Below are 13,533 nucleotides of genomic sequence, written 5' to 3'. Positions count from 1 at the left end.
GGTCATTGGAAATCAATTGAACGTGCTCAAAAAGAAATTTAGGCTTTATAATTTTTATATTGGCCATGAATTCTGTAAACTCTCTGTAAAAAAATAAAATTTACTGTAAATAATAATTTGCATAGATTTATATCGATGAAATAGTTTTAAAAGTAATCACAATTTACTTGTATCAGATATTAGGTACTTCAAAATTCATCGATAATATAATGAGAAAACTGTTCTCGACAATGAGACTTATTAAATTTATAATTAAAATTTTAAGAGGTACCAAGCCATTGAGATTTTTTCATTTTAGAATTGCAGGTGCAGTATTTAGCAAACAAAAAATTAGAACAATGGCTAGGTATGTCTACACAATCAAATACCTATGTGTTTTCTATAAATGTTTTTAACGTGTTTTTATTTATGAAGCGCAATTTTTGAGCGCAAACCTCGATTATTTCTAAGAACTTGACTATAGTGGTCACATCACAAAGAGTTATTGAAAGGGCCATGCTAGTTACCTTCCGGCGATACGGAAATACTAATTAGTACCTAACTAATTCCATTCTGCATAGAAACGATGCTTGAAATGGCTTTAAATTTGTTTGGTGACCCCCTCTGATTAGCCAAGTACTTCCCGACTTTCCTCTCCACCATCTTTTTCCCTCCTCCACTACCTTCACTAGCCACATAACATAAACTAAATAGGGATGCCATTATCCCACTTGCTTCTGATACTTTGGACAATTGTGCGTTATTCACGTACAAATAATTGGGTTAGGTGGAAAACGAGACATTCAACAATACTTCCCACAATTTCCACTTTGCATTATTCTGGGTACGTAGCATCACTAACTGAGCATTGTAAGAATTTCAATATCAGCGGATGGCGTACTTAGTTAGAATTCAGAAACACAGAAAGGACGCGCTGAAGAAAACAAGCCTCCGGTTTTAGATCGGTGAGATCCGCCAAAAATAATCAAAACTGGAGACGGTTGAGAGAGGCTTAAATAAATTTTAATTGCATGATTATTAACGCAAAGCCACAGCTAAAATTGTCGCATTCTCAAATATTATATGGTTGTTATTCAACGAATGGGAAAATAGTTTATTCACCCTCTGTAGGTATTTGGCAGACCATTATTTTAATTAAACCGTAAACTTACGTCCCTCTTTCAACTAAAACTCCCTAGCAAAGTCGACCAAAAATTTAACACCGTTTTGTATGTAATATTACTACACTAAATCACAATGTAATAACCCTGTCGTCATAATGTTACAATAATACCTTCTGCACACAATAGGATTACGTTGGTTCACAGAAGATGAAAACGACAAGACAATTTTCTTAAGGGATGTAATGTCTCGAAAAGAAAACGAATATCTGGGCCTGATTGTAGATTCAGAGCTATCGTGGGATCTCCATATAAATCATGCGAAGGAAAAAATTACCCCCATAACTGGTGTACTATATAGGCTTCAATTATTTTAATTACTACCAATAATTTCGGTGTACTATGCCATGGTACATCCACACTTATCCTATCTCTATCTGGTCTTTATCTCAAAGAAACTGATAGCTGACCTGCAGGTGGTCCAAAACCGAGTTCTCAAAAATGTTCTAGGTCTTCCATGGGACACACGCGTCCAGGACATCTATTCAATTTCCGGTGTCCTTCCAATCAAAGTCCTTCCCAAATATGAAATCATGACCACCATCCTACAAATTACCCAACAATCAACCCACACTAACATCAAGCTACTTTTCAATCAAGACATCCACAACCACAATACTCAGAATAATCTAACACACAATACGAAAAATGGAATAAAATCTCTTGACTATATTGCCTACACACTCTATAACTCTCTTCCAGATATGTATAAAAACCGCCAGCATAATCCAAAAATTCAAAGGCCTCAAAGAATATATTTTTTAAAACATTTAAAAACGAAAATACGTAATTCTTTGTTTTGTTTCTTTCTTTCTTTTTGTAATCGAGCATAATCTACTTTTACTAAGGTATTATTGGGTAAGTAAGGTAAGTGCCTTCTTCTAATTTCCTACGTTGGCTCTATGTTTATGTGTATCCCTGTCTGTTTCTTTTTTGGGTCTTTCTTGTTTGTTCTACTTAAACACTCTTTTTATTGTATTTGTGTACTGTTTCGTTTGTGAAACTTATAATTTTGATATCAAAATACCAATGTAAAATTGTACCTATTAACTCCCATCTATGTATTGTAAGTTTCTCTCGTCCTACAATGAGTTTTGTAACTCATCGGGATTGCTCTAGCAAGAAATAAAAATAAATGAAAAATTCGAAATATCCGGATATTAAATAACATGTAATTAGTAACTGAATGTAATCAACTTTTTTTATAAACGTAATCTTCAAGTCGATTAATATTAAATTTTTAAAAAAAACAACCTTATTATTTTCAGATCAGTATAAAGACTATGGTACGAAATATTTAAATTAAAATGATTTTTTAAAAATAGAAATAATAAATTTTTTTAAAGTTTTTTAATCATTTTTTGACCCTTAAGATTTAAAGGTTGTGTTAAATTTTAACTATGTTAATTACCGACCTTTTTTAGGGGTAAAATAAAACTTCAGACGTTCATTGAATAAAATTACAAAGTTTGTGAAATAAACGCTTCGTATTTCTACAAACCAATTTATAAATAGTAGCTACCCAAAAAACAAAAAAATTAAAGGGAATTATTTCCAGTGTTATTTGTGGTTGGTTTTCATTTTCATCAAAGGTAAAATGAAAGGTAGATTCTGAAATTGGTTTACTGTGAATTAATTTATTTTCTCCCAAAACCAAAATAATTTACTCATTCGAGGCTGCTTTTAATGATTTCGATAATAAAATAATAATCGCCCGTACAGTATATGCAAAAATTAACATAATAATTTTAAACTAGCACGGAAACACGGAACAGGAATGAGTTAAAATAATAACATGTTCAATTTAAACTTAATAAGAATGACAGTTGTATGAATAAATGAAGTTGTACGTATTTGTTATGTATTCTTTCAAATAAAACACTGTTATTCACTACATGTCTGCAACTGAGATTTACTGTTACTGTAACTAATATAATCTGCTCTCATAGGAGACTTGCAGTGCTTAAATATATGTTACAACTGTCAATGTCTATAAAGTTAATCAATTTCGTATAGTTTGTCACAACAATTAAAGATAGATATAACAAAGTTGACTGAAATAATACATTATTACATATTGATTAATTGTACCCGTGTTTATGAATAAATAGAGCGTAATTGTGCGATGAGATTAGCAGACGGTTTATTTAAAAGGTGTTAACTTTACTGTCATCTAGCTGAAATCAACTGTTACTGTATCTAATAAAGTAAAAAATCTTAACAAAGTAGACTGAAATAACAGATTATTTCATTACTATACAACAAACATTGATATACAACGGAAATAGTTAAAATAATGTAATCTAAAAATAAAAAACGCTTGTTAATGGTCAAGTAATTTTGCAAAACGAACAATATTATTAAAAAAATATGTGTATCCAAAAATTATATATTTGAAGAAATCTAGTATTACATGAGGCGATCCAAAAAATAGTACACTTTCTAATTGCACGATGACAAAAAGACAAATTTTAAATATGTTTTTGGCATGAAAGTTTTCTAATCAAAACATACATTTTTTTACTGGCTAACCTGCCGTTTGGAAATATAACTACGGCGGAATTTCTTCGGTGAGTTATGAGAGGTTCCGGTTTTGGTCGCAGGTAAATTTTGTAACGGCATTTTAGTATGAAATCGGGTCTTAATTTTCAAGTCTTAAATTTTTGGGTCCGGTCGCCAACAAACCGAAATTAACCTTACGATCGGTTAAAATTGAGGGGCAGAGTGGTCGTTTTTTGCCTGCAGACCCCCGATTTATTGTTTTTGCGCAAAGGCTATGCGGAATTTACCCGAAACATACGATTTGAATTCGACCAAACAGAGGGCCGAAAACGTCCAGACAATAGCATAGTAATAATCATATTTTTTGTTCTTGTATTTTCAGTTGTAACATTGCAGGTATATTTGTGTATCTATTAATCTAGTTCTTTTGTAGCTACTATAATAACATCTACCTATAATCTGTACATATTATATAATTGTATCTACCCCATTGACTAACAATGATCTACTCATATTTTGTGCATATTTTATAATTACATCTACTTGAATTTTGTATCTATCTTTTAATTACATCTTCCTGAATTTGGGTGTCGATTTTATTCTTACGGTTTTCTGAATTTTGTATCTATTTTATAGATACATCTATCTGAACTTAAAATCTATTTTATAATTACATCTACTTTTTTTTATTTTTATAGTGAATACCTCACAAGAGTCCCAACTGCTCCCGTCTGGAGCCAGTGAGACTATGGCATCCCCAATTTGGGGATGTTGTGAGGCTGAAGGTAAGTGGGGAAGGGAAATAGGAAGGTGGGGAAGTACCTGGCTATTCAGATCTAGTCACTAAACACGGCTAAAGCCATTTGGAGCAACGTTTCAATTCTGAATGGTGGTCTTACACCAGGGCGATACTGGTAGTATCTTCCACTCTGGAACGTGCCGCAAATATACTATATATTATTTTAATTAATTAATTGTGAAATAACACAAATTAATCAAATAAAATTTATTTGCGCACGCCGGGTTCGAACCCGCGACCTTCGGAATGGCAGTCCAATGCGTTACCACTGGACTATGCCTGCCGTCATGAATTTTGCGTTTGTTTTATAATTACCTACGTCTACCTACAGGTTGTAGGTACCTATTTTATAATCACATCTCCCTAGATTTTCTACATATTTTATGATTACATCTTCACTGTCTATCTATATTATAATTATAAATACCTACATGATGTTGTACCTACTTTATAAAATCATCTACCTACACTTTTTACCTACCCTATAATTACATCTACCTATATTTTGTACCTTTTTTACATTAGCTCTATAGAAGACCCTATGGAAAAAAGATTCTCTCAGGGCCTATATCATCTTTGGGGATGCTATGTGGAGGGTTGTTTTAAAGGAAAATAGTTAGAGAAAGTTATATGAAGGAAAATATATGAGGGGTGGGTAGGAATCTGGGGGTCAATGTGTCGAGGAGTAACGGACTCATGAATCCTTCCCTCCCATTGCGGTGCAAGGCGATGGGTCGAAAGAGAGTCCGGCTCGAGAGATCAGAAGGTCTCTCTCAACCAGTCTCTCCCGATCCAACGCGCCACGCCGTAAGTAGGCAGACGCATCCGCTGTCAAGACCAAGACAAACCTCAACCCATGAGCCCGGGCACCCCTGTTGAGTCACCGAACGCAGCGAACCATTTGGGGTGACCTATGACGGGGGTGTTAGCTATCCAATAAATTTATCTCGGGCGGCGATACCCATACCCACCTCCTAAATTATCAACCTACCTTATAATTACCATCTACCTACATTATTATTATTTCATATATAAAACCGATATTCTCAAAGGCACAATGAATACCTACTAATCATTTTATGTATACCTTTATATAAAAGCCTTGTTTTGCATAATACTTGTAAATGCTTTGAATGTGTGGAATTTTTCGTTGTGTACAGTACATACACATTATGCACAAATGTGATTATTTACATACTAATAAATAAATACTTTTCTCTATTACGTTTTTTCTTGCCGCTTGTAAAGAATGCTTTCATAATTCTCTGAACAGTAGACCTCGCGTCCAAAGAAGTATTCTGTGTGCCTCTGAGTGTATGTATGCTTATGAGTATATTGACTGTCTTATATCAATATGTCTATGTATTGTATGTCTTTGTTATGTAGTCTTTCAAAATTTTATTCTCCTATATATATTTGATTGTGGCTTCTCGTTATATAATTAATATTGTGAACATGACCTGCTGAGAAACTGCTTTGGCAGTTTAGCGAGTGTTTATATTGAAGAAAAAAAAATCACATCAAAACCAAAGTTTCTCTGAAATCGTAAGTTTTTAATAGTCATACTTTATACCTACGCACTAGCTTAATTTTAAACCAAGAATTACAAGATTTAAAGTCAATAAAGAATTAATCATTTTATCAAATGAAATGTCACTACCTCAACGCCAATTATTTTTCAAACTGTAATCAGGTAGGTGGGTATCATAATAACTCGAAAGATTGAAATCTAGTCATAACTATATATTGTTGATTGAATAATAAATGGATGTAGCAAATTTTTTAAGCTGGAAACAGAACAAACCATCAAATTTACAGAGAGTTGAAATGCAAAACGGTCGAGTTAAAACAAGATTTTGCCACGAATAAAACGAATATTTTGCAAGGGGGGACTTTTCCATTATTTTCTTCTTTCTACGGATTCAGAAGACTGGATTTTATAATTAATAGGTCAAACCAACTCTCCCTTTAAGGGCAAATAAACAATGGACCACCTTTAAACAGAAACGCCCGATATTTCTAAAGATATGAGATTTTATAATAAATTATTCAAATTTTACTTGAGATTCAGTTATTTTCTCTGTTATTTCAGACATTAACAAATTTCAATATTTCCATGGAAAAAATCTCAAATTGGGGCTGAAGGAAGTGGGGAGGGGAAGGAGACGCGGAAGAGGAAGGTAGGGAGGTACCTGGCTAAGTTCTTGTCACCACACAACTTTAAGGCGATGCACTACGTAGCAATTCAAAATTATGTGTTTTTGGTTTGAAAATTTGGTCGCCTAGAAATGTTTCAGATGCTTTAAATAAATACCGCGAATATAATACATTTGGCCTTTGAAATAATCGAGTATTTTTTACATAAGTTTTTTCATAAGGCCAGAAAAAAATTATAAGGCCTATGAAACTGCTTTAAAGTTCAAAATTTCTTACTTACGAACCCATTTTCGGTTATGGTTTTAATGTATAATGTGGCAAATTAAGTTATTTATAAAATGATCGGAAAAAATTTAAATATTTATGCCTTAACATTCACAAAATAAAATAAAAGGCACTTTTTGGCCATGTTTTTTTCTCGCCTAGATCAAAACAGCTGGATGGTGTTAAGCGGGAATTTAAGCCTTATCGCCATCTACGTAAGGAGTGTTTTTGATGGCGGTTCGATTCAAAATATTACACGACGTAGTGCATCGCCTTAATTAACATTACAGTTTTCTTACAAAAATTATTAAAAAAAATAATTATTAAATAAATCATGAAACAAAAGGGAAAAATTTACCTCGTTAAATAGATGTCTTGAATAAAATTGATATGTTGTTTTACTCAGTATTTAGCTTTGGTTAATTTTAAAAATTTAATCAAAATTCAATGAACCAGAAGATAATTAATATGAGCATAAAAATGATACAAAAATAACTTTCATGTCCTTGGCGTTTTATTATATTATTTTTTCGATTGATCGCCCAAATCATTTTAATGTTATATAATACATATCCAATATTAAGGGAGATATTAAGTTTATTGATGCCTTAGGAAAGTATTTGTTATTTATTGTTGCTTGGGAATGTATTGAATCATTCAAAATAATAATTGCCAATTACCGCACTTATTAAATTTTTATTCTTCGTTATAAGTTATAAGCCCCCCACTAAACTGCCAAAGCAGTTAGCCAGCAAGTAAATTTCACAATATTATAAAACTAAATCGCGTTTACAACCAGAAACCACAATACAGAAAATAGGTATGGCAGAATAACTTTACAAGTGACTATAAAATGTGCTAGGCTCAAAAACGTTTAAAAATACCCTCAAATGATTTTTTTGGTTCCATTATAACTCAACACAGTGACAATTCAACACACTTTATGATATAAAGTCATTAGAAACCATGAAAAAAAAATTAAACCTAACCTTACCTACCTTTCTTAACCCAGTTAATAAAGTTTTTGTTTCATAACTTTCCACGACTTTACATAACTTTTTAACCCTCCGTCGGGCGCAGCCGGCCTCAGAGGCCAGCGAAAGACATTTTTTCCCTCTCCAATTCTCAAAGGCGGCCCCCCGCCTCTTCCCTCATTTTACTCGCCTAACTTTAGGAACCTCACACGGTGCCCGTCTTTAGTCAGTCGCCGGTCTTTACGCAGCTCACTTACACCTTCCCTGGCTTCACAGGCCGCCTGCGCCCGATTGCGTCACAATTTTGAAGGTTTTGAATTTTGAGTTTTTTAAGGATATTTTTATGTGCAGTTGTTCATTATACTCAATTATGCCTGTTCTGTATGAAATTTATCAGTATCTTGAGAATTAAGTGCTGTATTGGACCCTGGCCTTTCAGGCAGGGTGCGCCCGATTGAATTATAATTTAAGTTTTTCTCTTTTCTGGCATTTTATATACATATTTTTCTGCCGAAATGGCTAGAAAATTTAATCTCTCTCAACGCAATGATATTGATGATATGGTGAAGTTTCTTCTCGATGATGATGCTTCTGAAGATCCAGCTTTGGTTGAAGATTTAGGCGATGAGAGCGATATCGGACAACTAGCTCGGCGAAGTCTGAATACAAGTGGAATGCCGATTCAGTTGAAAATTGGCTTGAAAGGGTTTTTTCCTCACGAGAAAAAAAAACCCACATCCCCTACAACACCTCCTAAAAGGCGAAAGTGTGGAATATGCGTGTTTGAATTAGGATTTAGGAGGATGACGAATTACGAATGTTTAGGTTGTCATCAACCGATCCACGTAAACGCGCTGTGCCAAACTTGTTTTTCGGCTGCTGATTTGGGAACCTTATCGGCCGTATATGGCTACGGCTGTAGTCAATAGAGACTACCACCTACCTTACCTTTAAATTTTTATTACTTTAAAACTTTTATTACTTTTATGGAGCTCGGTTTGACCAATTATTTTGAACAGTTTTCGAAAAATTGTTTAGTTTGATTATTTTAGTTTATGGTTGGCAATGTTTAATAAACTAGTTATTTTGTGTTATATTTGGTTTAATTCCATTCTATAGATCCAAGTAAAGACTACCCGACAAGTATTTTGTATTAGAATTAATATAGTGGAAGATGGCGGCTAAAAATATATGGGTGGCCTCTCAGGCCGGGTGCGCCCGATTTCGGTTTGCCCATAGGTGCGCCTGACGGAGGGTTAAAGATGGGATGGATTATCATTGTGATGATTTTTTTATGAACCACTAAACAAATCCTTTGCCCAGCCTTAGATATTATCTTCTTCCACCTAAATAAACATGCTTTTCTCTATACATATACGTTGAGAACGGACTTTGCATGGTTTTCTGATATGTTGACTTAAAAAGGGGGAAGAAATGCAACACGGCTTGTACTTAAATATTCAAATATCATTACAATTTTGACCGTGCACTCTTTAATCATATTATAGTAATAAAATGTCATTTTTTTCTGAGACCAACCCCAAGAAAGGAAAAGAAAGTTTTAATTACATAAAAATACATAATGCAATACTGGTCACTGTTGAACGTCAATTTAAATAATCGTAATGAATTAAATGTTACATATAAATAATTTGAAAAAAAAAAACTTCAAGAAACGGCTCTTCATTTCAAAGGAGCTGCTGCGCTGACCAGCAATCCGGAAGAATCATTAAGACAGAAACAACAATACAATATACAATAAAGTTTTTTAATTGAAACATCTCTTGGCGTGCCTAGGGGGTAAAACCTTGAAAAAGATCCTTGCAAATGGCAAGACGCTTCATTCGGTCGGCACTCTCGTGACTTGTCGACTCTGTCCACCCGGCCGCCAAAACTCTGTGCGGTAATTTGCTTATTTTCTCACTATAATTGATAATAGACCTCTTCTAAATAAGGATGATTTTTAAAATGTAGTGTAAACTACTTTGCGTATATTTTAAATATAATAAAATAAATTCTTTATTGTAAAAACTATAAAGACTTGTTTACTTTTATTTTCACTTCCCTCAATAATTTGTGTGTTCTAAAAGGCGTCCCGTAAAGGCTATTTTTTCAATAGTTTTATTTACAGTGATAATGAAAATTATTGTAAAACTCACCCCTTTTGATGACAGAAACTCCATCCCCCTAGCCACCTGATACACAAACGCTGTAAGGTCACGTGACGTGAGAGTCTCGCTTCCGGCGTGTACGTTTCCGTAGTGCCTTTCCGCCCTGGACGCGCGCAGGAAAGCCTGAAGTTTACCGAGGCTGATGTACTCCATTACTACAAATATCGGATCCTGAAATCAAGTATTATATTATATTATGGAATAGAAAATATAGAACATCTGACTGGGACACAGATGTCAAATTTTAATGGACAGCCCGAACGATTCAAGTCTTTATGGCAGCCACCATCTGCTTTTCTTTTCAGTTGTGTTTTTCTATTACATAACTAGTGAACCCCGCAATGCTTCGCTATTGCTAATGTCTTTTTCAGGCATCTCCGATTCTTCCACCATTCACTACTATATACCACAATGATTATGTTAAATTTATTATTTATTTATTACATCCAATTTAATTTAACTCTTTCTCTTGCCGGTGCAGAGATGTTGCCCTAAGTATTCCTCGGGCGTCCCCAACTTTTTTTACCATTCAAACCATTCTTTCAACACTCCTGGCACTAATGAGAATAAATTATGATATTTTCAGCGATATCGATAGACTAATTTTCGAGTTTTGCGAGCGCAGACATACACAGGCTGAATTTTTATATATTTATAAGTTTGGGAAGACATTGTTTTGATAAATAATAAATTTTACAATACCTTAATATTTTTATTGATGCTCGAAAATAAGATGCTCCCGAAATACACAATATAAATTTGTATTTCCAGATACATGGCTACCCCACGGGAAACTGTGGAGATTTTAGACTTCCGAAAACAAATTTGTCGGGAACCCAAAATAATCTATATAAAGGATTTAAGGTTTTCAATGAACTACCAACAAATGTTAAAAAAGCTAAAAGCCTTGCTGCATTTCGTGGGTTATGCCTAACTGCTATAAAGAATAAGTTCTAGATTTAGTGTAAAGTGTGCCTAATTGTCACACAAATGAGTTGTTAGTAGTTAGTAAAGGTTTATACTAGATATAAAAATTTAATTTTTAATAACTAAATAAAAACATTAAAAAAATAATTAATTCACTTTTGGGTAATTATTTCAGATTTTTATAACGTCATCAAAATAATTACTTCTGGATATAAATTTTTTTTAGCAATATATACATATTCACTCTCTGGTGTCATTTTAATGTAATGAAAATAAATCACCCCTATTTCATATAAATAATCGACGTGTTTCAAAAACAATGGTTCATTATTCAGGATAAACGAATTGGTTTAATTTAGTTGGTTATGAAACATTTTGATTTAATAGAGGCGTTATACAAATAAATTTATTTTCATGTATCGTATCTTTAGTTAATTATTTCATATCTTGGCTAAATTTATATCACGCCAATGATTAAAACCTAATTTTCTTTGCTTTTTGCGAAATAAGTATAAAAAATTCTTTCAAAATGAAAAAAAATTACGTTCAGTTCGTTTTTATTCAACAAAAAAAATATTTTACCGTATGTTTTGTAGTACACAATAAACTTCTAGAACATGTTTTCAGAAGCTGATACAGTTACTTGAGATGTTACTGAAAAATATGTATTATTTTAAACCATTTTCCAGGTCCTTTCGGATATATTAAAGCTCCTTGCGAACCTGAGATAAGAATCTTGCCAACACAATTTTCAATATATTTTTGTCATTAAAATTCTTCAACCAATCTGTAAGCTGTATAAAAAAATAGAAATACAAGATCATAAATACCTTTTCACTACAGCAAGCCAGCAGTCTAACGACATTAGGGTGGGGCTCTAGCATCTTCATCACCTGTAGTTCCGATAGGAGGTCACTTCGTTCCTTTTCGTTAGCGTTTTCCTTCAAGGTTTTTACGGCAACTATCGTAGGACCAATTTTACCTGCAAATAAAATCACTATATAATCAAAGTGTCTTTTTTATCGTATATGGCCTTCCATAAAACGGGATTTTTCAAAACACTGGAAAGATAAACAGATGGATGTGATTTGTAGGCTAGTCTGTGTGTCCGAAGTAAGGTCAATTCTATCTTACTTTAAGTAAAGTTGATCAAACATTGAAGAAATATCGAAAAAATTTCGTTGACATCTTCATTGACCTCTTTAGGGCCTAGGAGTCGCAAGGTATCAAGTAAATTGGCGACACTTGTATTCTTTTAAGAAAACTAAGAGTTTTCTTTTCAGAGGTTTGAGGCCAAAAGATGGCGATGAGATTTCAAATAGGTTTATTGTAATATTAAAAAATCATACTTTTTACACATTAGAAAACACCTACGGCTTGCGTATTTGTGTTTAAAATTTTATAAATAGGTGCTCGATGAAAATTTCATCTTTTATTGATTGATATTTCTACGTCAGGACATTTTTTAATGTTCCCAACTGTATTTACACCATTTCTTAAGGTTAAACGTGACGCTCTTTATAATGTAGGTGTTCATAAATGGCTTCAATTAATTTATTTGAATAAAATACGCGTTTTACGAGGTATTTCTTTACAATATTACTAGTGACCCGCCCTGACTTCGCACGGGTGTAATGTGTAATGTAGCGTCATAAGTGTCCGAGTGATTTAAATATCTGTAAGTTATCCTTAGAAGATAAACATGTACCTTTGCCAAAATTTTCTTATGCCTCTAAAATATATAAAATTCTTTTTATTATTTTGATGTACCTCAAAAGGGTTAGCCAGCGTTACCAATGCAAGCGCCTGAAGGCATATTTTTTTCGGCTTATTGCAAAACAACAAAGTTTTTCTACATTCCCAAAATGTAAATTCTCCAAGTGATAGTGAAAACTTTATAAAATATCCGTTGCGTAGTTTAAAAGAACTAAGGGCACAAACAGACAGACGCGAATGGCGACTTTATTTTATAATATTTCAAGAATACAATATTTTTGTTTGCGCACGTACAATATTTTACCGACGATTCAACCCAATATTGTATTGTAAGAAGAAGATAAATGTAACAAATCTGAACGAAACATGAAACAGAACAAAACACAGAAAAAAAGATAACAGTCACAACTAGAAATCGAACCCAGGATCTATCGTCTTACCGGGACAGCGTATTAACCACTCAACCATAGTTATTAAACATCATATTTGTCGATCTTGTATTTCAAATTCAGAAAACAAAATCATCTCGCAAACTAATGTTTCCCATATTTTTGGCAGCTACCCTTTTAAATGGTCACAACGTTTTATTAAATTGGTTTGCAACCTATATAGTGTCTCAGATAAATATATCCGTATAATTTTTATTCATACGGGATACCTATTGACTTTTTCTAAAAGTCTAAATAAATATTCAGGATCAACTTTTTCTTAAAATTTTTTGAAGAATATCCCCATCGATGTAATATATCATTGAAGAAAAAGATAATTGTTTCTTTTCCAAAAACGTTTGTATCTAAATCATATTTTCCTCAGAAACATCGTTTCATTCAGAGGATAGAACTTAGAAATGTAACACTTTTCAC

The 13,533-nt window shown here is 33.1% G+C and overlaps 1 protein-coding gene across 1 annotated transcript in view; it reads right to left on the bottom strand.

Moving 5' to 3' along the window:
• The window catches only part of Cad96Ca (tyrosine kinase receptor Cad96Ca), a 228,342-nt gene that overhangs the window by 36,607 nt on the left and 178,202 nt on the right, over positions 1 to 13,533 (bottom strand). The window contains exons 6-7 of the mRNA XM_089632444.1: positions 11,785 to 11,936; positions 10,016 to 10,198 (exon numbers count right to left, since the gene is read on the bottom strand). Coding sequence (XP_089488570.1) covers positions 10,016 to 10,198; positions 11,785 to 11,936 — 335 coding nt within the window. The remainder of the gene's footprint in view (positions 1 to 10,015; positions 10,199 to 11,784; positions 11,937 to 13,533) is intronic.

This window comes from Hesperophylax consimilis, chromosome 6 (genome assembly GCF_061612785.1).
Source record: "Hesperophylax consimilis isolate HC1 chromosome 6, BYU_Hcon_1.0, whole genome shotgun sequence".
NCBI lineage: Eukaryota > Metazoa > Arthropoda > Insecta > Trichoptera > Limnephilidae > Hesperophylax > Hesperophylax consimilis.
The sequence above is the reverse complement of the archived record's forward strand: the minus strand, read 5'-3'. Positions and strand labels throughout refer to the sequence as shown.